The 26,472-nt window shown below is 40.9% G+C and overlaps 1 protein-coding gene and 1 long non-coding RNA gene across 2 annotated transcripts in view; one reads left to right on the plus strand and one right to left on the minus strand.

Moving 5' to 3' along the window:
- The window catches only part of LOC122468475, a 100,696-nt gene that overhangs the window by 44,553 nt on the left and 29,671 nt on the right, over positions 1-26,472 (plus strand). The window lies entirely within an intron of this gene.
- IQCH (IQ motif containing H) overlaps positions 1-26,472 on the minus strand; it is a 212,145-nt gene that overhangs the window by 27,800 nt on the left and 157,873 nt on the right. The window contains 1 exon segment of the mRNA XM_043555092.1: positions 24,139-24,425. Within this exon segment, the coding sequence (XP_043411027.1) occupies positions 24,139-24,425 (287 nt within the window).

Genomic DNA, 26,472 nt, shown 5'->3' on the forward strand with positions numbered 1-26,472 from the left:
GTTATTGTAAGCCACTCGATAGCTAAGTCAGTCCATTAATGCCTTTGATGGATATTTACTGGGCATTTACTATAAACCAGCAATGGCAGAAGTGAATCTTGTGCTACCTCTCCCCTCTCCTGGGGTGAACCATCATCCTTAATTGCTTTTGTCATGCCCACGCTCACACTGAATCCGGGAGCTGTTCAATGCTCAAGGCTAGTGAAGGCAAGTTCAAGGCTATTGTGCTAGTTACTGAAGAGGCAAAGCTAAGACGCAAAGGTCCTTCCATCAAGGAGGAGAAAGATACATATGTATTCAGTCATTTACAACACAATGTAATACGTGATATAATAAAGGGATGGAACAAAGTACTACTGGGTTTGTCTAGTGAAGTCAGGGCTGCATCCTGGAGAAGGTGACATTTGAGCTTGGACAAACAACCCAAATATGACTGGCTCCCAGGTCTCAAGTACCTACAAAGTGCCAGATGCTTCACAAACATCTCAGATCTTTATAAGAACCTAAAATATAATAGTCCCATGTCATAGATGAAGAAACAGAGGTTCAGAGAGAGTCCACGTAGCCAGGAAATGGCCGAGCTGGGATTTGAATCCAGTTCTTCCTGGCTCCAAGTCTACCCTTTTCCCATTCCCTGCTGGCAGAAACGGCACTACTCTTGGCCCAGCCATTCCTTAACCTGTACCAGTTCCCAGTCACATTAAAAGCTAAAGTCGCAGAGGATGAAAACATGCCCTTGTTTACTATAATCCATGCCATGAAAATGTCTTGTGGAGAAAACATGAAGTATTGTATTTCTGTAGTACACTGTAATTAGCATTAACGCATTTTCACTGTAGGAAGTTGGAAACGAACACATTTTCATGAAGACTGGATTAAACAGTTTTTCCTCTTAGAAGGCCTCCATGTGCCCCACATACTAACTCTACGTGTTAAAATACATAATACATCTGCCCTAGAGTGGACTCTTCTCAAACAAATGTAGCAGCGAGTGACTTGAGTAAGCATTGAATGTAAATGGCATCATTATAAGGATATTAAGAGGTCAAGCTGTCAAGGCCCCTTGCTAAACTGAAGCTAATTTCAGGAGTCATATTTGCACAGTAATGCCCTTTTATAATAGCAAATAAATCACATTTGCAACAATTGTTAAAAACTAACTGCCAAGTATCTGTTGCAGTTGTAAATATCCTATTTGTCAACTTAAATATTTCTTGCTGTATGGCATAAAATGCAAATCAGATGGGGACAGCTACTTTTTCTTAATACGAGAAAGTGGATTTGCTGTTCCTAGATGTCAGGCACTTTTTCCCCAGAGTTTCTCTTTTGATGTTTTCGTGTCCTTGATTAAAGGGAAATGTATATAACAAACATTATTAATATTTATGTTAATAATATTAATGTTTTGGTGATTTTTAAAGTTTTAATTCCAGTATAGTTCACACACAATGTCGTATTAGTTTCAAGTGTGCAATACAGTGATTCATCAATTCCATACATCACCCAGTGCTCATCATGACAAGCGCACTCCTAGTGATAAGGATTTTAATGGGAAGGCAGCACAGTATAGAACCAAGGAGTTAGCCTAAATCTGGCCCTTGCAAACAGTGTAAATTTGACCAAGTCATTTAAGCTCCCTCAATCTTGGTATTCTTGAGTGTGAAAGGAGCACATGATAACACCTATCACACAGGGCTTTGAAAACAAAATAAATGCACCTAAAATTGCCTTACAAATGATGAAAGTTCAATACAAATGTTATTTTTGATCACTAAGCAATTCCTTGAGGAGTAGGATCTTAGGAGACACATTTTCAGTCGCCTGTGTAGCTGTTAGATTGCCCCTTTTAACAACTGTTTTTCCCAATCATAATCCTTGTGGTCAACCTCACAACAACTCAGTCCAGTAGGTGGTTAGATTTGGGCAAGATTGGTATTACTCTCTCTCCATTTGACCAATGAGGATACTGAGATCAAAAAAGTGGCTTCGTGGTTTGCTTAAGATCATAGAGCAGAGGCTAGGATTGTGTTCTTTCTAGAGCTGAAGTAGTTTTGCTTCCCCAGACTGCCCTAAACCCTTGGTTCACAAAAGAAATAGTAGAACAAATTTCGTTAAGCTTTTTCCTCAACAGCAGGCTTGCCGGAATTGCTCAGATAATTGTTCTGTTCTCCATCTGGTTTTTCCATTGAAGACACTGCCTGAGGCATGCTTGTTTTGCGTATAGGGGTCCCGTCTCCCCCTCTAGACTGTCAGCCCTTTAGGGGAGGCTGCTGAGCCTTTGTCTTCCCACCTCATCCTGTCCTGTGGATGGGGCGGGGCGGGGTTTGCAGCAGACACCTCAGCACCTCTGATGCCTTACTGTGAACTCCACTCCAGCTTTTAGGGATCAGGATCTAGGTGGGCCTCTTGAAGCTGGTGTCAGATTCCAACATAGGAAACATTCATTGCGCATCTCCTCTATGTCACCCTCTTGCATTCACACGTACCTCCTTTAATCCCATTCTTGATTTTGGATTTCATTGTTAACTTTAGAACCTAATCTCTCTCTGCCCTGGATACTCCCATCACAGTTTAGAGGAGCAATGATGGCGGCCTGTACAGAGGCATTGTGAGTGGGGATGGAGAGAAGTGGATGGATTTTTAAATGTTAGGGAGTGGCTTTGACGTGACATGTGGGACTTGTAATGACTAGCTTGACAGGTTAATTGATTAGATATGAGGGTAAGGGAAAAATGTCACTGAAGGCTAGTGTTGGAAAGACTCTTAAAAATCATCTAATACAGTCAGTTTACTTTATACATTGGAGTGAAGTCGTTTGCCCTAGGTTACAGAGCCAGGTATCAAAGGTGTGGATGAGAGAACAAGGTGTCTTGGCTCCCAGTCATAAATCACTAGTTGACAATTGTTTGCCTTACTGCTGATGTAAAAATAATTTTGTTAAAAATGACTAGAATCCTAGAGACATTTGCATCAAGACCTTAAAAAGAATCCTTAACACGAAAATACTCATGTCAGCATTACTTGTAAGATTGAAAGATTGCAGCTGTCCAACATTTGGGTATTGGTTAAAAAGATTATAACATATCCAAATGATGGGATACTCTATGATATTATCACTAAAGATGATGATTGTGAACAACTTTTGATGGTGTAGGAAGGTATATGCTTGGGATTCTCTGTCATATATGCAAGAGGAGGAAGAGAAGGATATATGACTTCAGCTTTGCAAAAATAATATTATACATAGAAAAAACTAGATGAGGATATAACAAAATATTGACAGTGAGTGGTTAATATTAGCAGAATATTAGCAGTAAGTGACATTATATATAGACTTTCATGTATATTCTAGATTGTACTACTTGTGGTTATTGAGCACTTAAAATGTGGCTGCTTCAAATTGAGATGTGTTATAAATGTAAAATACATACCAGACTTTGAAGACTGACAAGGAGGTAAAAAAATACTGTGAAATATCCCATTGCTAATATTTTATACTGATTATACATTGAAATTATAATATTTTGGTTATGGTGGGTGAAGTAAAATACGTTATTAAGACCACGTTCAAAAAAAAAAGGGGTGCCTGGGTGGCTCAGGTGGTTAAGTGTCTGACTTCGGCTCAGATCATGATCTCATGGTTTGTGAGTTTGAGCCTTGCATCAGGCTCTGTGCTGACAGTTCAAAGCCTGGAGCCTGCTTTTGATTCTGTGTCTCCCTCTTTCTCAGCCCCTCGCCCCCACTTATGCTCTTTCTCTCTCTGTCAAAAATAAATAAACATTAAAAAAAAATTTAAAGACCACATTCATCTATTTTTTGTTACATTTTTATAAATTTAAAAAAAAATTTTTTTTCAACGTTTATTTATTTTTGGGACAGAGAGAGATAGAGCATGAACGGGGGAAGGGCAGAGAGAGAGGGAGACACAGAATCGGAAACAGGCTCCAGGCTCTGAGCCATCAGCCGAGAGCCCGACGCGGGGCTCAAACTCACAGACCGCGAGATCGTGACCTGGCTGAAGTCGGACGCTTAACCGACTGCGCCACCCAGGCGCCCCTTTTATAAATTTTTTTAAATGTTTATTTTTGAGAAAGACAAAGAGATAGAACACAAGCAGGGGAGGGGCAGAAACTGAGGGAAACACAGAATCTGAAGTAGGCTCCAGGCTCCGAGCTGTCAGTACAGAGCCCAGTGCAGGGCTTGAACCCATGAACTGTGAGATCATGACCTGAGCCGAAGTCGGATGCTTAACCAACTGAGCCACCCAGATGCTCCCTATTTTTGTTTGTTACATTTTTAAACAAGGCTACTAGAAAATGAAAAATTACACATGTGGGTATATTCTCTATCATATTGATTGCAAAAAAGCCCATTGCAACTTCAGCAAGAGACAGGGCCAGCAGGGGTATGGTGGGGGAGTACTGCAGAGGCCCCAGCTCTCTGCCGCTCTGACCAGCACTGCACTGGATGCAATCCTTGCTGTAGCTCCATCAGGAGACCTGGGGAAAAGTGGGGAGAACACGGGGCAGGAGGCAATCCAGAAACTGTAAGAACCTCATCGACCTTTAAACAAGCATGTGACAAGCAGAAGGCAGGGTCAGGTAGAGGCAAGCTCGCCCAGAATTATCCTATTCCCAGGTTCTGCATCCTATTTGGGCCATAAGCCTTGGGATGAAAAGGTCATAACATGTTCCAATGTGGAAGGTGTGGGAGAGGGGCCCAGTATTGAACCCTTTTTTTCTTAGGTGTTCCAGGCAGGTGAAGGCTGCACTCACCCCCACCATGTTGGCTCTTTCCCATGACAGGCATAGTGGATGGGAGGCAGAGCCTACAGATACGGGCACATGTACCCAGGCCCACATTATGTGACTGTCTCCACTTGTAAATAAAGTTTTATAGCAAAGAGGTTGGTCTTGCCAACCTTCTCTTATGGGCGTCCAGTCTTATGGGACCAACAGACTGATTTATAGATCAAACAACATTTGTGGAAGAATCATAGAATTTCAGAGCTTGAGGGGATTCACAGATGTTTTGCACATTCCTGTCTAGGTTTTCTGTTCCTTTTCTTTATCATCTTCTTCTTTTATTGTAAGGAGAAGAACCTGATATCCAGACAGGCTACGTGACTTGCTTTGGTACCAGCATCTGACAGATATCCCTGATCTTTGGCAAGTGGCCTCTCTGGGCCACGCTTTCCCCAACTAATCACTGGGGAGGATAGTCCTGAAGGACCTTCCCTCACAGATGCATCTTTGAGGCTGACAGAATTGTGACGATTGCTCACTCTGTAGGAAGATTCTCCAGCTAATGCAAGTGGGAGATGAAGCACTGAGAATTCACCTACCACAGGGATGGTAACAGGCCTTTAAAGCAGAGTGTGACCCCAGCTTACCCTCCTCAGCAGCCTGCTTTGGTTGAGGGATGCATTCACCACCTCCCTGTCCATTTTCGTGTCTTTCTTCATAGTCTCATTGTGACAGGAAATCCACCACTGAGTGAGAACAAACCCTCTGTCAAACCCATAGGTCCCCACAGCTATAGCTAAGCTGTAGAGGCCAGGCCACCAGCCCAGCCCCTCTGCTTGCTGGACAACACAGGCATGGGTAGGCCAAGGTTCCCTCTGTCCTTACTGTACAAAGTAATATGCCAAGGCCTTATTTCCTACTTACAACTTTGGAGACCAAACTCAACTGGAGTGACATGATCTAACTTATAACTTTAAAGGGTTACTCTGGTTGTAGTGGGGAGAAGGGACCATGAGGGGCCAAGGATGGAAACAGGGAGGCTAGTTAGGAGACTATCGCAATAAAATGGGTGAGAGATGGTGGTAGCTGGGTCGGCATGGTAACAACAGAGGGTGGGAGAAGTGGTCATATTATAGATACCTTTTAAAACTGCATCCTAAAGGACTTTATTGATGGGCTGGATGCAGGGTGTGCAAGAAAGAGGAGTCAAGGATATCTTCAAGACTTTTGCCCTGAAAAAATGGAAGGATGAAATTACCATGTGCTGAGGGGGGCAGACTGCTAGAGGAATAGTTTAAAGGGTAAAATCACAATTTTAGATTTGGCCGTGATGAGTTTGAGATGTTTTTGTTGAGTGATGTTCTGGAGGATGGAGTGAGATCTCAGAACTCAGCAGGAGGATACGTTTGGCTGGGTGTAGGGATAGAGCAGAATTGGCCCCTGCTAGGGAGGCACCTTTTTCTCTGTTGTCACTTTTGGGCCTTGGGCTCAAGGCCCTCCTTGTCTGGGGAGATGCAAGACGTACAAACCTTGGTCTATGTGACCAACAGGACATGAAGCCTTCCCTAGGGGCCATGCTTTTCACCATATTTAGGCCAAGATGAAATAAGGTTGAGACGGATAGAGGCAGCTTGGTAGGGAAAGAAGTGAGTGCAGCTTCAGGGTAGTGGAGACTAGAGGGGCCTATGCATGGAGGGAGGCACGTAGCTTCGCTGGAATGGCAGGAGCACGGGACCAGAGTTACAGGAACTCACTGGGAGTCTTTTCTTGCCCTTTGCTATCTGTGTGATCTTAACTTTCTTCTTTCTGGGCCTCAGCTTCCTTGTATGTTAACACAGACCTGTCTGTAATGGCCTCTATCTCTGAGGGGTATTGTGAGGATTCAGTGACTACAAGGAAACTGTATGAGACTATTTTTGTGGAGTTTGGCAGACACAAATCTGTTTGGACCCTGACTTCTTCCCTGTAGCCCTGGCAGGAGCAGAGTCAGGGGTAGGCATAAGAACTCACTTGCTTGGCTCTTGACTGAAGTATTTTTCCCTGCTTCTCAGAGATAAGGACCACTTTTACCTCTTCTCAGATGCTGTTAAAACAGGCTCCGGGGGTGCCTGGGTGCTCAATCGGTTGGGAATCCAACTCTTAGTTTTGGCTCGAGTCATGATCTCATTGTGTGGGGGCTCCATGCTGGCAGTGTGGAGCCTGCTTGGGATTCTCTTTCTGTCTCTTTCTCTCTGCTCTTCTCCCACTCTCTGTATCTCTCAAATAAATAACTAAACTAAAAAACAAAACAAGACCCAGGCTCTAGAATCCTGGGTATCAAACAGAGTACTGTCTTAGGTGGCTACTATGTGATATCTTTTCCCATGTTGATTATCAGCAGAAGTGCTGAGCTCCCCATGGTGGTAAACAAAATACATGATACTTAATTTTAAAGAAGTTTTTACAAGGCACTGTAAGAATTTTCAGTTAGAAAAATATTAATATGATTATGATATTTGGTAAGAATTGTTTGTATTACATTTTAAAAAATCAATAGAAAGGCAGAGGGGACTGCAGTGTCTTGGCATGTTGCCACCTAGTGGCAGCTTCTGGGATGGCCCAGTCTCTTGGAGAGGCTAAGGAGAACTACTGTTGCCCGTCTATGGGGCAGTTGCCCTGCGCCCTGTTCAACAAATGAGACTCAGTATTTCTCGGAAGCCTCCCCCTCTGTCCCTATTAATTCTATTTATCCTTCGATTTATATTACAGCTTCACAAGGCTGTCTCTGAGCAACTACAGCATCCATTTTCAGTACTGCCCACTCTGGACACTGCCTCATGTTGGGCCTGTGGAGTCTGTGGGGTCAGAGACAGCAGAAAATCTGGGCCCTGCCACTTAGCACCCAGGGCCCAGTAGTCCACCATGCCTAGGGCCTCCATGATTTTCAAAGGCCTTCAAAATATTTGGATTCTGGGGGGGAAAATGTTACTGGATTCCAAATATAAAACAAAAAGTACAAAGTAATCAATGTTTTTAAAATACTGACCAAATTTGACGTGCTAGTTAAATGCAACACAACTCATACAGTTATATCTAAATGCTATTGTATGAAAGTACATTTAAATACATTTAATATGATGTAGGGTGATGGGCTCTCTGAAACCAAAATACTCAGGGCCCAGAGAGGTTTTAAACAATTCTGTCTTGCAGACCTAATATGTCTTCCATCATTCCCCTGTCCTCATTTTATGGATGAGACTCTGGGAGGTGAACAGACTCACTTAGGTCCCTTGGTTAGGGGAAGAGCTGGGATCAAAGCTCACATTTCCTGAGTCCTGGTCCAGCTCTTTCTGTGACACCTAGTCACCAGCATTAACAGTCCAGTTGCTTTGGAGTGCTAGAAGCTTCTCTGTGACTTCAGAAGTTCTTTCAGGGTGTGCAGGAACTATATTCATAATTAATTTGGGGATCCAAAATGGAAAATATTGAAATTTAAACCTAACACCGTCAGCAGCTCTATTGATGTTTTTCACTTTTGTTAAAAAAATTACAAAAATTTTAATATACTCTTGCCTTTTCTGCCTCTTTTTCCAAGTTACTTCCATTACTTGTATACATTTATGATCCTCCCTCTATTACTTTCAAGACTGATGGCCTAACTAATATTATTTGTATTAAGGTACAGAATTACGTACTCATTTCTTTTTTCTTTTTAAGTATTTCCTTTTTGTATCATGAATTTTTAGAAGGCCATTTTCTTATTTTGACATTAGGCACTAGACTAAAATAAACACAAAAACCCAATTTTTATAACCTATTATGGGTTTCTAGGACTAGTAATTGTATATGCTTCTTCCATGGCCATTCAATATAATAATCTCATACTGTAGATAGTTATTCTCCTTCTGTAATTTTCACGCTATAAATGTCAGGGCTGGTGAATGATTTGCTTAGTTGAGAAGTATTCCTTTAAAATTACTACAAATAATCTCCAAAAGGCTTTTGTGTGAATTTTCAAAGCAGAAAGCTCCTGTTCTGTGGCTGTCACTGGGGAGGATCCCTGTGCCCAGTCGTTGTGGACACTGAAGACTTGTGTACAGTGAGATCTGGATGAGTACATGGCGCTGGTCCCATCAGTGCAGTGAGTTGGCAGCAGAGATTTGCCTTTCCTTCCCACTTTCCTTGACATCTGCAGTAAATCAGATTTTTTTTTTAAATAAAGAACAACCTCAGTTGCAAAATATGTAGGCAAGAAACACAGGCAGTCCAAACTATGGAGTTGGTCTAGTCCAGTCCCCCTCCAACTCTAGGCTTCAGGCTGCAAGAGGGAAAGAGGCCTGGTCAGGAGCAGAGTTCAGATCAGAGCTCAGAGCTCTTGATTTCCAGTCCAAGGCAAGTTTGTTTACGTTTGGGAAATTCCTAGAGAGGAGACTGAGACCAAGAGCAGGGACTTGTCTTATCCATATCTGCGTCCTGTGTAATACTAGCACAGCACTCTTGATGTAAGTATGCACAATAAATCTTTGTTGGATTACTCAAGAATCAATAACACCAGGAAAAGTAACACAAGGGAAAAAATCTTCCCTATAAAACACAGACAGTAGAGAAAACACTTCAAACCTACAAGGATGGCTGAAACAAAAGAGACAGTAACAAGTGTTGGCAAAGATATGGGGAAATTGGAAGCCCTTGCTAGCCCTTGCTAGAAATTCATTGCTAGCAAGATTGTAAAATGGCGCAGCCATGTTAAAAAACAGTTTGTCAGTTTCTCAAAAGGGTAAACTTACAGTTATCAAGTGATGCATCCATTCTACTCCTGGGTATATAACCAGGAAAAATGAAAACAGTATTCACACAAAAACTTGCACATGAATGTTCACAGCAACATTATTCATACTAGTCAAAAAGTGGAAGCAACCCAAATGTCCATCAGCTGGTGAACAGATAAACAAAATGTGGTATGTCCATACAGTGGGATATTATTTAGCCATTAAAAGGAATGAAGCCCTGATATCTGCTATGACGTGGATGAACCTTGAAAACATTATGTCAAGTGAAAGAAGTCCTTTATGACAAAGGACTACCTATTGTATGATCCAATTATATGAAATGTCCAGAACAGGGAAATCCATAGAGGCAGAAAATGGTTTCCAGTGGCTGGGGAAAAGAGGGCATGGGAAATGGTTTTTAATGGGTTCAGGATGTCTTCTTAGGGTAAGGGAAATGGTCTAAAATTAGATTATGGTGATGGTTGTATAACTCTGTGGATATACTTAAAAAACCATTGCACTGTACACTTTAAAAAGGGTGAATTTTATGGGAAGTGATATCTCAATAAAGCTAATGCACACACAGAACCTGTTCTCCGGGAGACCGATTTTTGGAAGGACGCCTACACAATTCGCATGGCTACTTGTTTGAGTCTAGTTGAGCGTGTAAGTAATGACTGAATGAGGAAGCCTGTGATAAGCCACCTTCCAAACTGCCCTCTGAATTTACCCTATGTATTCCTCAAGTCTGTACCTTAACAAGTTTTCCATATGTGAGTGAAAAATATCTGCCACATACACTAAAGCAAAAGAGTACCCAGCAAGGGTTGATACCTTGGCTTAATACGCAGTCATGGACTAGAAGGGATGATATATTAGCATATGTCAAAAAGATTCAATTAGCTCTGGGGTCACAATGTCACTTTTTAAAAATGCAGTGCACCTCTGTCTACATCCCACCACAGGCCTTCATTTTGTATCAGCTCGTGGATGAAGTGGGGCTGGTCATGGTTAAATCTAGAAGAGAGGCAGGTCTAATTTAAGCAAGTGGGCACATAACACAGGAACGCTGTGTCCTACACGTGTCTGCTTCCCTTCTTCCCTTCTGTCGCTCATTTCAGGGCCCTCCCAGCACCTCAGCCTGCCTTTGGAGGCTTGGGGCTCCACAGGGGTACTTCCTCATCCCCATCAAGTTAATCTAATAATCCAAAACATTCTGACTCATTTGGTGACAGTAGAGGGTTGAGTGCCAGGTACCATGTTTGTCGTAATGGAACCTTTTGGAGTTGACCATCTTGTGAGCTGATTCTGAATTCCGTGATTTTGCCTTTGTTGTCTATAGACTCTGGTGTGAACGGTTCAGCAGTGCATCAAGTTAATATGCCACCTTTTTTTGATGGCAGCAATGTTTAGAAAGCTGCCATTTGACCGAGTGGAGGACAGACTTGAGGAGGCAGACTTGGGGAAGTGAAAAAGAAGGGAAATTAATGTATGTTTAAGGTCTGTCATGCAAAATGTACTTTGGTATTTTCTGTGTCATCCTCACAACAACTTTGTGAGGCAAATGCTAACATTCCCAACTTATAAAAATGGAAGTCAGGGGCACCTGGGTGGCTCAGTCGGTTAAGCACCCAATTCTTGGTGTCGGCTCAGGCTGTGATCTCACGGTTCCTGAGTTGGATCCCCGTGTTGGGCTATGTGCTAAGATTCTCTGTCTCCCTCTCTCTCTGCCCCTCCCCTACTCATGCTTTTCCTCTGTTTCACTTTTTTTTTTTTATAAGTGGAAGTGAAGGCTCACAGGACCCAGAAACGTACCAAGTTCCACAGCTAAGCTGCAGAGGTGGGATTACAGTCTAGCTTTGCTATACTTTGAAGTCCAGGCTTTCTCTCCTGTCCTTGATCTTGGAAATTCTCTCCGCCTAGGAGGGAAACAAATGTTTGGATGTGAGAGGGCACCGTGATGCCAGCAGTCACACCCACTTACTAGGTGGTTCTGAGTTCGGAGGAAGGCCTGTGATGTACTGTGGGACTTTGGGCAAGCCACTTAACACCTTTCTACCTCATGGCCCCCGTTATTTGTCTGTAAAGCACTTTGAGAGCCTATAATAAAGGAGCCTTATAAAGACAAAGAGATATTGTCTTCCCATGTAGGCAGAACACCAAGATTCCTGCTCGTGATCAATGAAAGTCCTGTGGCACTTTCCAGAAATGTATGGGTGGAGCTTTAGGGCCTTGGGAAAAATTCCAGTTGAGTAGCTGCTGACTGAAAATCACCCTGTGGTTTCACCTAAGTGTTCCTCAGTCCTAGCTTACCGGTCAGGGCTCTGCTGCTACATTAGGCCTCTGTTCCACTGAGCTTCACCCCAGAGGCTGCTTTAACTGACCCCCTCTGACACCATTCATCCCTAGGTTCAGTTTCTAGCAAATGAAAGAAACAGCATTAAGGGAGGTATTTCCCTCCTTTCCTCCCTCCTTCTCACCATCTCTTCTTCTAAAATTCAATGCATGGTTTCCTAATATACAGCTTATGCTTGGCAGCCTGCACCAGAAGGCTCATAAGTCATGGCAGGTAAGTGTGAATTCTTAGTTTTGCCCCTACTAATAGAAGCATTTTATACAGTCTTCAAGCAATTTGTAGAAAATAATTGTGGAATTAGTTCTCTTCATATTTCCTTTGTCAACAAGTGAGTAAAAAAATACAAAATATATACATGGGTGTTTTCCCCCTCAAATCTGAGATTGCATATACTTTGGTATCTCATAAGTCTTTACCATGAATAGAAGTTTTAAAGGTATTCGTTTGAAAAGTACCTTCTTTGTATTGATGTCCTGTCATCCTGCACCCCTCTGTTTTTATGTAGGACACTCAGTTGCTGCCCAGTGGGGCTCAAAAGCCTGCTCTTCTAGGTCAGGGAATTGCTGTAGGAGAACACAGTTGTCCTCCTTGGTGGTAACTGCCATTTCTATATTCTTCTTGTAGCCATATGTGGCGCTTCTCTAGAATTCCTTTGTATTCCCTGCCTATGCTCTCCCTATGGGGGCTGAATCTTGGTATTTTATTTGGACTTGCATTTTGTATGGGTTCCTAACTTAGGCTGATTGAGTTTCAGTGGGTTGGTTTGGTATCATTTACATATTAAGACATTTGTGGAGAGACATCAAAAAAAGGTTAAAAAACCAGACACAAATAAGTAGGTACTCTCGTGTGGGCTAGTAATGTGACCTGATAGGGGGAGACGCACTTCACCAAGAAGCGAAGCCATTTCATTTATTGATTCATAAGAGCTTGGAACGATAGGCAACACAATGAATCTTATGTTTAAGAAAGCAAAATATATGTTTAAAGGAATATACATATTGTTAAAACAGTTCTATTTATGCAGAAGATTCATGTAACTTTATAAAGGTTTTCAGGGATTTTAAAGGATTTTAAGTGCTGTGTTAGACTGTACTGGTAACAGATGTTCAACGGCGTGTTTAAGTTTTTGTTTTACTGAAAAAGCAATGGATTACTTGATATTTTCCTTTTAAAAAAATCACACCAAAGCCACCACATTGTAAGTATAGCTCAAATTCATTATTTCTAAGAAACATAAATGATTTAAAATAACATAAGGGCTTCTAAAAATAAATATCACTATAGTGAGGCTAGAAGATTTTGTTTGCTAAATATTCCCTTCAAAATCCCAGTCTTTTGTGTCACTTCTTGTTCTTTTTCTATGAAGACAGATGGTGTCAGTAATTGCCTATATATTTAATTAAGTTAAAAAGCTACATAGTAAGGTTTTGGCAAAAAGTAGGAAATTTTGTGCTATGAGCAAAGAAAGCCAAAGGAAGCAGAAATTGGTAGCATGAGACACTACTCCTCACCAAATACACATTTTGATATCCATATGTGTTGGAATGTGAGATTGCATTTCATCAATCTGATGGAAAGAACAAAGGCATTTACCCTGAAAGTTGAAGCTCATAATAGATGGCAGTTCTTTTACGTTTTGACCAGCTGGATTGGAATGACTCTACCTGTTGTCCATATCACCTTCAACTTTGGCCCAATAGTTAGTGGTCATTCTAAACTCTTCTGACATTCAGGTTTTTGCCTGGGACTTCTCACCTAGCAGGCTAATCATTGTGAAATTATTATGGGGGGAAAAGCAGTAGCTACTTGTAGAAAGTGGTTTGGGAAACTGACTTAACCATTCTCGTGGTGTCTGTTTTCAAATGTTCCCATCCCGTTAATCCACCTTCTGGCTTAATGGCAATATGGCGCTCCCAGCTGTGGTGCTGTGTATGGGCTTGCTCATTTAAACTCTTAAAGCTTAAAAATGGCTACCACAACACTGATTTTATTCCATTTCGCTTAGTCATTAACATTTAATGATTACCTTATGTGCAGAGCACAAGGATGGAATATATTTAAAAAAATAGGAGATGTGTTTTCTGGCTTTAAGCTGTTCAACTCAATTCAACAAGCATATTGAGGATATACAAGAGAAACATACATTTTCTTTGGTGATGGTGGTTGAGGAGGGGGAGAGGCTTACATAGAAAGTCACCATCAATTCAGTGCAGTACCACAGTGAGCATCTGCTGAGAGAGAGAGAGCACAGGCTTGTCAGCCAGCTAAGTCATGGTTTGAATCTTGGATTTGTCACTTTGTAGCCATGTGACCTTGAACATGTCACTTTAGCCTCAGTTTCTTCATTTGTAAATTAGGGGTGATAATAACACCCACTTCTCAGGGTGTGAGGATTAGGAATACTACATGTAAAAATACATAACAAGTGTGTGGCACGTGACAAAAATTCAATAAATACTTAATATTATTGTTAACAATTACTCTGGCCATCAGTACTATACTTGTGCTCCAAAAGACTAGAGAATGAAGTGACAGTTGAACGGGGATTAGTTAAGGTGGCTTTCCTTGAGAAGTTGGATTTTGAAACATTTTGAAAGAAGGACAGTTGTATACTGGCATAAAAGAAAGGAAAGGCAAGTGGTAGGAATGAGAGGGGCATGTGGGAGGCAGGAGGAGAATGCATTTATTGAACATGGGTGCCACCATGCAGGTCAGCTTTCTTCTCTTGGAGAGTACTTTGGACATGATCAGTGAGAAAAGTAATTTGTGCCACAGGGTGGGAGGGGGATGATTCAGGGGTGTTTTAAGAAATAGGTAAGGCCTAGAGCAAATTACCTTGTACTTTGTCAAGCCAACATTATTGTATGGATGGTATGTAGTTTGTACGGCCCCTCATTAGGTTAAAATGAGTGTTAAGGACAACTTCAAAAGCGAAAATCTTATCAAATAAAAATACTTGACCACAGGTGGCAACTGGAAGTAGGAAAGGGCCACTCAGATTGGTTTTGTGATGCTGGTGGACAAGTTGTTAAACACATGTATGTAGAAAAGTCTTCTAGTCTTTCTTAGCATTGGTAGGGAGCCTTTTCCTTTGCCCCTACCTGCTGCCATCCTGAGTCCTACAGATATGTGTTACCTCCTCAGAAATGCAGGATGCAGTGTGAGTGCCCAGATTTGCCCTGCCCTGGCAATGTTTCTGGTGGTTAAAGTTAAAGACCTCCAAGTCCAGAGAGAAGTTTCTGGGTTTCATTTGAAAAGGAAGCAAGGATCTTCCATGATGAGAGTGGACGTCCAAAGTCCTGGGTGGGACAACTGGATATAAACAGAGGAAGTGGGTCTATTATATGTAGACCAACCAAAGTTCTACCCAAGAGCTGATGTTTAGACTTGGGTTCATCCTCTCTGAAGGTTAAAGTTTACAATGTAAGGGGGTTAACCCAACGTTTAAGGACAATCACATATGGTAATGTTATGTATAGCAAAATTGGCCACCAGTCTACCTGCACTATCAGTGTTAAGAAACAGAATTGTAATTTTCACTGTAAAACTTATTGTCATCATTGCCCTTGTGCTTATTGTACAAGTCATCATCATCACCATCATCATTATTATTACTTGCATATTACAGGCCTCTTTCATTGACATGAAGATGCAGACCTTTTAAAGGGACAGGTCTTTTACTTTAATGATTCAAAATCCTTTGGGATCTATTTTCCCGTCACTAGGTATTAACTTGTGATCAACAATGTGCCCATTATAGCATTTAAAAACATTGAATAATAGGCACTGCTGTTTGTACCAAAGGCCTATTAAATTTTAATTTAAATAAACTGTTAACCTTCTTATATATAAATAAAATACCTTCACTAAAGAGAAAAAGTAAATCTTGTTGAGGTTCCTTGGTGAATACCTTGTATATCTTGAAAACAGAGATAGGGAGAACTTGCAAATGAGAGTACTAGAGAGGGACTCAGAGAGAAGTAACCATTCATTCATTTAATAAATATTTATTGTGGATCTGTTATATGCTAGACGTGGTGCTAGGTGCTGGGTATACAGCAGTAAATAAGAAGGAATTATCATATTTCTGTAGACCTTGGTTTTTCTACTCTCTGAAATAAGTGTATTCATTTTTGATGGTTCTATATCACTTTGAGATGATATAATGCTCACTGACTTTTAAAAATAATGCTAATTCAATTCAGATTCCACTCACAGTTTGAGAACCTGCTGAGGGCTCGGGTGACAGTTTTACATGTGATTATGCCATTTGATTTAATAAGAACAGCACCTTATATAGGCTCAGCCTCTCAGAACCTCCTGTGGGAAGGAGGGCAGGAAGTCACCATTTGTCAAGGCAAAAATGAGGCTCAGAGAGGTCCTGTGAGTTGTCTAAAGTATCACAACTGGTTAATGGACAGATTGCGGCCAGAACTTATTACCCATCATGATGAAAATATTCCCAGCTATCTTTTTTCTATCCTAGGCTGATATATTTGTATTAGACACTCTTTGGGACAGTTTTCAGAATGTGTGGGATAGTCTCTGATGTATGTCGGGGTCTCTGTTTTCGTCTTTCCTCACAATTTGTCCTACTTCCTTCTGTAGCTACTTTTTGTATTTAGGAAGGGCCTTGGCTAGTTGCTTGAGGCCATTTTCATCTAAAGTCTTTTCTTAGACATTGCATATCCTCCTGGGCCCTTTTTTAAAGTAATAACATTCAATGATCATAATAGAAATGATTACTTCAAACATTCACAATTACCTGAAAACAAACAAGTTTTTAATCTGGAAATTTCAACAGAAAGCATCTTTGCCAATCTGTTTAGCGACTTTATGTAAAGAAAAGGAACTGGAGAGGGATATATAAGTGCGTATTTATAGGAGGCAAGTCAGATACAATGTTTGTAAAACTTAGGTCCTCATTTCACATGTGTTTTGTGCTTTTCTACCACCAACCTTCACGCACCTTTCCCACTTGGAATACACTCTTTCTTATCTTCCTTCCAATCCTAATTGTCTTTCAGCTCAAATCCCACCTACTTGGTACAAACCTTTCTTGATTGCTCCAAACAGAAGGCAGTTAGACTGACATTACCTTTTTGAGGTCTCTTTTATTGTTCTATGTGGTTGTCACTTATGTTTTTACTTGTGACTCATTTTTCTAGTCTGTCTCCCCAACCAGATTGTGAACTCCCTAAGGGCAAGCCTCCACTTCCTTTGTGTTTTTGTGGCCTCTCTGGCACCGACCAAAATGGCTTATACATAATAGATGCTCAACAAATACTAGTTCTTTATTTTAGAATTTCCCAGAAGTGAGTAAGTAAGCTCAGCAGATCTGGATATTCTGGAAGTTCAAAGAGTCCATCAACCAACTGGCTATCATGTGACTATCATTGTGTTAGACATCACAAAGAGGTAAAAAATGCAATGTCCAGTGCATTTTCTAGAGGATTTACAAATCTCATGAGGGCAATATTTATGCCTAGGAACGAGTAAGAATAAAAAACGATTGTGGTGCATGTGTATCAGATGAAATCGGGTGATGGATGTGAAATGAGCTTCCTCATGACAGGGAACAGGTCTTGTTTATATCTCATCTCTGTTCTCTCAGCTGCTAGCATGGGGCCAGAGTAAGCTGTTGGAAAGTACTTATTTAATGAACACATCAGTCTCTCTTTAATCTGAGGCCTTTGGTAGGTGTTTCATGCCCCTCCTGGAACCCAGTGGATACCACCCATCAAAGGAGGCTTGGCTCCAGGACCCGTTGGGGGAATAGTTGCTGCTCTTTGTTTAAGGCTTGGATCCCTCCATGGTGATATGGGACAGGGACTTTCCTCTCAGTGGGAAGGCCAGACCTCCAGCGTGGCTACCTTGTAGCTCTGTGTATTCTGCGTGGAGTCTCTGAAAGCCTGGAATTGCCTCATTCCTAGGGTACTGGAATCTTGGACATGAATCTACCGGCGGGAGTGGTTTTATACTATGCTCCTACCACCTCCATTTCCCAGGGACTGGCCTTTTTTACTGTCTTTTTTTTAAAAATTGAAGTGTAGGGGCGCCTGGGTGGCTCAGTCGGTTAAGCGGCCGACTTTGGCTCAGGCCATGATCTCGCGGTCTGTGAGTTCGAGCCCCGCGTCAGGCTCTGTGTTGACAGCTCAGAGCCTGGAGCCTGTTTCAGATTCTGTGTCTCCCTCTCTCTGACTCTCCCCCATTCATGCTCTGTCTCTCTCTGTCTCAAAAATAAATAAACGTTAAAAAAAATTAAAAAAAAATTGAAGTGTAGTTGGTATACAATACTATATTAGTTTCAGGTGTACGAGATAGTACACCTTTTTTTATACACATGACTCAGTGCTCACTGTGATAAGCCTAGTTACCGTCTGTCACCAGACAAAGTTATTATAACATTACTGACGCGTTCCCTAATCTGTACTTTACATCCCTGTGATTCATTTACTGACCCTTTTCCTTTTATTTCTAGTGACCCTGTGTTCTGGCTGATGTTCCCAATATTTAAACCCTGTATTCCAAAACTTTTCTTCCATACAGCTAGCTTAGAACCTCACCCTCATCTCCTTAAGGCTAAACAGGATTTTCCACACTCTTATTTGGAGTTGATTTACAGTTGTGGGGCCATCCTTGGTGCACCATTGTCATCTTATCTCTCTTTTTTTTGGCTTCCAGTCCCCTTTGCTTTTACTGTGGTGAGTTATGGGGGCCCAGATGGAACCAGAGAGCAAGAATCTGAGATAGATGCTGCCATCCCAGTTTTCTGCCTGCCTCGTCTATTGCAGGACATGTGTATATATAAGGTCATGTATGTGAAAGTGTAAGCTATTACATCCCATACAGATTTGTAGTTATCATTATTCATATATTTTTTCTGATTACACATATAATAATTTTTACTTTTTAAAATATTTTTTAAATGTCTTTTATTTATTTTGTGTGTGTGTGTGTGTGTGTGTGTGTGTGTGAGAGAGAGAGAGAGAGAGAGAGAGAGAGAGAGAGAGAGGAAGGGAGAGAGAATCCCAAGCAGGCTCCACATTGCCAGCACAGAGCCTGACATGGGGCTTGATCTCAAGAACTGTGAGACCATGACCTGAGCTGAAATTAAGAGTCAGACTCTTAATAGACTGAGCCACCCAGGCACCCCAATAATGCCTACTTTTGAAAATGCAAATGCAGAAAGCACAAAGAACAAAACAGAAATCACTCTGTATTAGTTTTCTATGGTTGCTGTAACGAGTTGCTATAAACTTAGTCACTTAATGGGTCGGAAGTCACAAGTCTCACTGGGCTAAAATCAGTGTCAGCAGCACTTTATTCCTCCCGGGGGTACTAGGGGGGCATCTGTTTCCTTGCTTTTTCTGTCTTCTAGAGGCTGTCTGCATTCCCTGGCTCACTGTCGCTTCCTGTTTTCAAAACCAGCAGAACCCTTGTGATTATATGGGCTACCTGCATAATCCAGGCTTATCTTGCCTTCTGAATATCCTTAAATTAATCGAATAGCTGTGTTGCTGCATATGGGAACACTCACAGACTTCAAGGCTTTAGGACACATTTGGGGGCCGTCACTCTGCCTGCCACACCCTCAATCCTCCAATCCAGGAATGATGACTTGAAACTTCTTAGTGTATTTTTTTAGGTTCTTTTTGCTCTGCATATATATGGTTTTTTTTTCTTTTTATAAAATGGTTAGCATGTTACATATGTTGTTTTGTAATCTGCATTTTACTCTTCCAACTATTCTATGAAGTTTCATTTTACTATTTTCATAACATTCAGTTCTATTGCTCTGTCATAATTTGCCTAACAAATTCTCTATTATTGGAATTTAGGTTATTTGAAAATTTTTACTATCCTTAATAATGTTCTGATTGACATATGCATACATAAACCTTTATGATTATCTCCTTGTGATATTTCTAAAAAGTAGATTACTCTTCTTAATATTAATTTTGAATATAAAAATAAGTACTATGAAAATATTGAAATACATAATTTTTGCATGGGAAGGTTTCTCAGAAGTCAGATAAGCTATCTTACTTCATAGCTGAGAAAACTGAGGATAAGAGAAAAAAAGCTATTAGCTCAAAGTAAAATACTAATTAAAAAAAAAGAGCTATATTCAACTATTTGAAACTTGAGGATGACAAAGAACATTACAAATAAAACACAAATGACAACATTCGGTGTCCAAGTACAGGAGGGGCAGGAATGGGCACAGATGTGGTAGGTGAAGAAGACAGCAGGGTTGGTTGGGAGGCTGGTACACTGAACAAATAAACTGATTGAGCAAATAAGTACATATATTGAGGATAAAGAGACTCTGGTTTCTCACTGTTGGAGAAGGTATTTATATTTAAGTATGGAAAAGGGAAGTCTAGAAAGAATCCTGAAGTGTTAGATTAGCAGGAACACATGGTTTTAAAATACATACACTGATGGGGCGCCTGGGTGGCTCAGTTGGTTAAGTGTCCGACTTTGGCTCAGATCATGATCTCACAGTTTGTGGGTTTGAGCCCCATATCAGGCTTTGTGCTGACAGCTCAGAGCCTGGAGCCTGCTTCGGATTCTGTGTCTCCCTCTCTCTTTGCCCCTCCCCTGCTCAAACTCTGTCTCTCTCTCTCTCTCTCAAAAATAAGTGAACGTTAAAATAAATGAACATTAATATTTTTTAAATAAAATATATACAATGATAGATATGGGAATAGTTATAGATGCATTCATGTGTGTGTGTGTGTGTGTGTGTGTGTGTGTTACATATATAATACATATACTTCCAAGCTCTGTCCACTGAGAGAGACCAGAAGCATGGGACACTGCAGTAGCAATGAAAGCACGAAGAGCCCAGATCTTAATAATGTCTTCCACTAAAAGGACCCAAGGCTCTTGGGTTGATCCTAGGTCTGGAACAGGGAAATGTAAGAGGAACCTAGAATATCCCTTTGTGCTAGAAAGTTAGACAGTGCTCAAAGAATGATGGGCACATGTCAAAAGGACACAAGAGCCACTCTGAAGTTCTGCCAGGAGTGAAATCTGGGACAATTTGAGCATCAAAATGAGGAAAACATCAAAATGCAATTGACTGAAGAAAACAGAAACTCACAAATTCCAACTAGTATATATATATATATATATATATATATATATATATATATATATATGAATGAAAGATGCAGAAGGAAAAACTACTGTAGTAGATTGCCAACTAATAAATATAGAAAGCATGATAGAAATAGAAAATTACCACTCTCGCCATGATTGTGGGCTCAGGAGAAAGTTAGCAATGGTTTTTGAGTTTCATGGGTGGAAATTTGATGATGTATAAAATGTTGCTGAACTCTTGGAACACGTTTCTATAAAATATCACTAATCAATGACAAAGTAAAAAATAATGATTTTATGGTGGAAAACAAGGCTGGAAAAAAAGAAGGGAAAGCCACAACTGACAATAAATATGAGAACATATTTATAACCTATAACAACCAAGAGGTAAGAATTGCTTATGTACAAAGAGCTTCTACAAATCAATGATCATATTATAGTCCAATTTAAGTGGGTAAAAGATATGATAAGGCAAGTAAGACAAAATATATAAAGAGCCAACAAACATGAAAAGATGTGCATCATCACTAAAAATCAAAGAAATGCTGAGGGACGAGGTAACATTCTTCCCCCTCTTAGACTGGCAAAAATGAGGCATTGATAATATGTCAGTCTCTTCATTGGTACCACACAGCATGCCCACAGGAGAGAAATTAAGATGCTTTCTGGAGTGATGTTTCTTGCAAAATGACTAGAGAGTATGTCAGTGATTTTGCCCCAAAATATTTTTATTTATATATATTATGTATAAAAATTTTATAAATTTATTTATAAAATTATATTTATTTCTGTGTTTATATTATTTATACTTTTATCATATATGTATACTTATATTTCATTATATATTGGTGTATATTATATTATTCTATTATATTACATACTGACCCACATACACACGCACGCGCAGAGCTAATATACTTCCCTTGCCAATGTAGAAACAGCCTTTGGTGTACTCACTGAGCACTTCCTCCAATGCTGTTCTGTTGAAAATCATAACACAAATGACCATATACTCAAGTATTAACAGGAAGAGACAATGAGGGGTCATAATGTGATCAAATCACAGAATCATCGGTTAATATTTACTTGTCCATCAACTGATGCCTGAATTCATTCTCTAAAAACCTTGGCCGCACATCTAGTGTCCTGCTGGAATTCCTCTGTTGTTCGTTCATTCTTTCAACACATACTGACTCAACACTTCCTTTGGGCCAGGGCAGAAACAGTGCTGAGAATTGAGTGGGGAGCAAAAACAGACATCATATATCTCTCCTCAAGGAGCTTACAGTCTACAGAGGGAGACAGCTGTAATCAGATAATCATATAAATAAGTTTAAAACTGTCACTAAGGCAACGTGATGGGAAGGAGAGGTACTTGGTGATGTGAGAACTCAAAACAGGGGAATTTGACTTTGTCAGGGAGGTCAGGGAAGGCTTCCCTAAGAAAGTGTGGCTTCAGCTGAAATATTACAGATGGGAGGGGGGATTAACAAGGTGAAAAAGAAGAGGTAAGAGCATTTCAGGCAGAGGGGCAGCACATGTAAAGGCCCTGTGGCAGGAGGTAGTATGATGAATAAGGGGGACCGAGAGAGGCCAGTGTGGTTAGAAGAGAGAAAAAAGAGGGAGTTAGGCGAGAAAAGGCTGGCAGGACACATGGGACCAGCCAAGTGAAGGGTGGGACCATAATCCCCAAAGCCTAGAAGGATAGTAAGCCCAGGGACAGGACCAGCTCTGTGTTTGAACATCCCTTTCACTGTCATGCAATTTTCCCCATACCAAACTTGAATGAGTAGAAATCACAAGTCAACAGTCCCCATAGTTCCATCCTCCTACCGCCCGAGGGATCACAGATTTAGTCCTTCTTTCTCATGACAAATATTTGGGGAGGGAAGTGTCCCCTGCTTCCCTGCCACCCCGCTCTTTCACCAGAGGGCATTGCTTCTGTCCTCCATCCGCCCCAGGTAGGTTCATAGATGCCCTTCAGTTTGTCCTTTTCCCTCTCAATGTGCGAGCCTGAGAAGGGAAAGCGAAACCGATGGAGGGCCCAGGAAGGCAAATGGAAAATGATTATTGAGCAAGCTGAAAGCTGCCCAAAACATAAACTTTCACTTTGAAACCATCATCTGACTGAAACGGAGAATCATAAAACCGAGAATAATGCCTATAAAACAACTAAAGTACGTTTACAATGTTGAATGGCCAGAGGATATCAAGAGAGGGAGGGCAGAGGCCATGTCACCCTGCAGACAGAGGTCTGGTCACCCAGCACTCACAGAGGAGGAACTAAACATTTTTCAAAATGAGTCTTGTGAAGTAGTAGTGGAAATGAACATTGTAATTGGGGGAGGGTGAGAAGAAAGCAAAAAAGGCTAAAGTTATTAGACTGTTCTACATCAGAGCCACACCTGTGCATATGAAGAATGTTACAGATGAAACATTGAATGTATAAAACCATGTCATAGAATAATAATAACACTATACAGTGTGTCATAGTCTATAGAAAGCTTAAAAACATGCAAAATGAAACAGTAATTTATGGGTTCCTCCATGTGCTGTCAGAGCGTTAAGATACAGAAAGGCTTCAGAGCCCCAAATGTAAGCCTCTGGGAGGACAAGGGGCCATGCCAGGAGCGTTGGCAAGGAATGCCAGGACTGGAGATGGGACTGGTACCACTTTATTTCTTAAGCTGAGTGGGGGCATGTGATGTTCATCATGTTATCATTAAGACCTTTGTATATTGATGACATATGGCCCAGTACATTTTTTTAGAAGAAAAAATTGACAACCTGAGTTGCTGGTGAACTACTGATAAGGAGAGGAATGGAAACAAGGACTCTGAACTCCTTTCTAGGTATTGATGTTCTATTTAAGCACAAGTCTTAGACAAGTTCAGTCCCTGGATGGCATAAGATAGACTCATGATAAGACACTATTGGGCAGAATTGAGGCCCCATCGACAGAGCTAGGGGGGATGAGATGCAGTCATTGAAACTCCAGCTGTACCTGAACAAGAAGACCTTAGGCACAGACCCCATAAATGCTGAATTTACAGGGTCAGCTCACGCAAGGGGCACTGAATCTGAGAAACTCCCCAATATTCCCTGTTGCTGTTGCTTAGGCACAGATGGTATGGAGTGTTTACATATTTTAGTATTTCATGTGGCATCAACTTACCTGCTGTTCCATGGTGCTTGCATCGATAAATGTCACCAGGTCTATAGAAAAGTAACCAACCACATCTCTCATTTTACAAGCATTTCCAATTTTGAGGCACAAAGAACTGAGAACTTGGGGATCCACCGAGGTCTGAGGCATGGTGGTACCAGAATTGATGAAGGGGCCTTCTGCATGAATCTGGTCCCCCGTTGACAACACTCTGATTTCTCCATTGGGCTCTATCAGCATGTCGACTGTCAGGTTGGTGACACTTTCTGCAGGTGGATACGCTTCCACCACGCCTCCTGGTGGGAAAAACATGGAGTAGGTGAAAAGACGTTCTCGTGTGGATTGTGTGCACTTAGCACAGGAGGAAAAAGCCCAGGCTTTGGCAGATGGACTGGGGCTCAGATCCTGCATCTGCCATGTCTTGTGAACTTTGGGCAAGAAGTTTCAATTCTCTGAACTTCCTTTTCCTCATCTATAAAATGGGCTTAATATAACCTACCTCACCAGATTGTTGTGAATCTTAGAGATACTGTATCTATAGTATTTAGCCCAGTCCTTGGCATAGACTAGGACTCAATGAATGTTAGTTTTCATTCACCATAAAGACACCATAAGATCATCAAGGCTTTGCCTATTGGTAACCTAACAACTATAGGCAAATACCTCAGGGGGAATTAACTGCCCATAGTCTGCAGTTTATACCTTGATGACAAGTGCTTTCTCTGTTTCAACGTCGCTGCTTTTGAAGTTTTGATGCATTGGTATTTTTATCAGGAATGAGAACACTATTATGTCAAAGGATTCCTATGCAAAGCCAATTATAAAGCATTTTTTTTTTAAAACAACATTATTTTTGAGAGAATGAGAAAGAGACAGAGCATGAGCAGGGGACAGGCAGAGAGAGATGGAGACACAGAATCCGAAGCAAGCTGTCAGCACAGAGCCCGATGCAGGGCTTGAACTCATGAACCATGAGATCATGACCTGAGCCGAAGTTGGACGCTTAATCGACTGAGTCACCCAGGCGCCCCAAGTATTTTTTTTTAAAGATAGAGTCAGGAGATGCTGCCTTTCTTGAGGAAGCATCCTTACTAATAATGACAGCTTTATAATTTATCATACTTTACCTTTTGCTCTGAATAACAGAAACCACAGAGAGAAACCTGATGCTCAGCCACAGCAACAATATGAGCCCTGGCTAAGTTTGTGAGTTAGTTTAGCGGCATCCACAAAACTTACATGGCCGTGATATTTTGTTTTTAGGCCTAACATAAGTCTTACATACATACATACATACATACATTAAATATATCTTTCATAGAAAAAAATTAGTATTATTTATAAAGAATAAGATAGCATAATTTAAAATTTTTTAAATGTTTATTTTTGAGAGAGAGAAAGAGAGTGAGAGAGTGTGAGTGGGGAAGGGACATAGAGAGAGGGAGACACAGAATCTGAAGCAGGCTCCAGGCTCTGAGCTGTCAGCACAGAGCCCAATGCGGGGCTCAAACCCACTAGCTGTGAGATCATGACCTGAGCTGAAGGAAGTCAGACGCTTAACCAACTGAGCCACCCAGGTGCCCCCTCCCCCCTTTTTTAAGATCGCATAATTTAAAAGTAAAAACAACTAAGCGTTCTCTGGACAGGGCAGCCTCTGGATCCCAACAGCATTAAGGTAAACTTGGTGCGTATTTCACAACTTTGCTAGGAGGTGACCTCTGCCCGCAGGCTTTGAACAGCATATGTGGTTAAATCCCGAGATTTTAGCATTTCTCAAATGCAGACATCTGTTACTTTATATAAAAGGCACTTTCCTTAAATGTCTGTAAGTTTGTTTGGAGCTGGCCCTAAAGAAAGCTGAGTTTTGGAAGGAAAACATTTATCTATTTAGTTAGTATGAGATGTGCTTTTCTCTAAATGGGACCTACTAGTGTGTGCTGTACCTAAATACGAGTTGTTGGGGGAATTAGCAAGGTAAGTGCAACAAAAGAACAACAAAATCCACAAAAACAAACAAAAACACTGACTGAGTCTCTCTGATTGAGTTAACTTTGTGGCTTTATCTGTCACCTATATTTTGAAAGCAAGTGCTTCAGTGCAAACACATTATCCTTTATACTTACAAGATTACTTTAGTTTTTTTACTCCAAAGAAGCTCATTTGTACCTTCTTCTCAGCATTATGACCAGAGTCTTTTCACTGTTAACTGTTTTCCTTTCAAAGCAATTAATTCCTCTTTTTAAAAAATATATTGCCTTTGATGATAATCCTGTGACAATGTAGACGTTGAATCTGTGGCACATTTTGTGACCAGAAGCACACTTGAGAGAGCAGAAATGAAAT

This window comes from Prionailurus bengalensis, chromosome B3 (assembly GCF_016509475.1).
Source record: "Prionailurus bengalensis isolate Pbe53 chromosome B3, Fcat_Pben_1.1_paternal_pri, whole genome shotgun sequence".
In the NCBI taxonomy this organism is placed as follows: domain Eukaryota; kingdom Metazoa; phylum Chordata; class Mammalia; order Carnivora; family Felidae; genus Prionailurus; species Prionailurus bengalensis.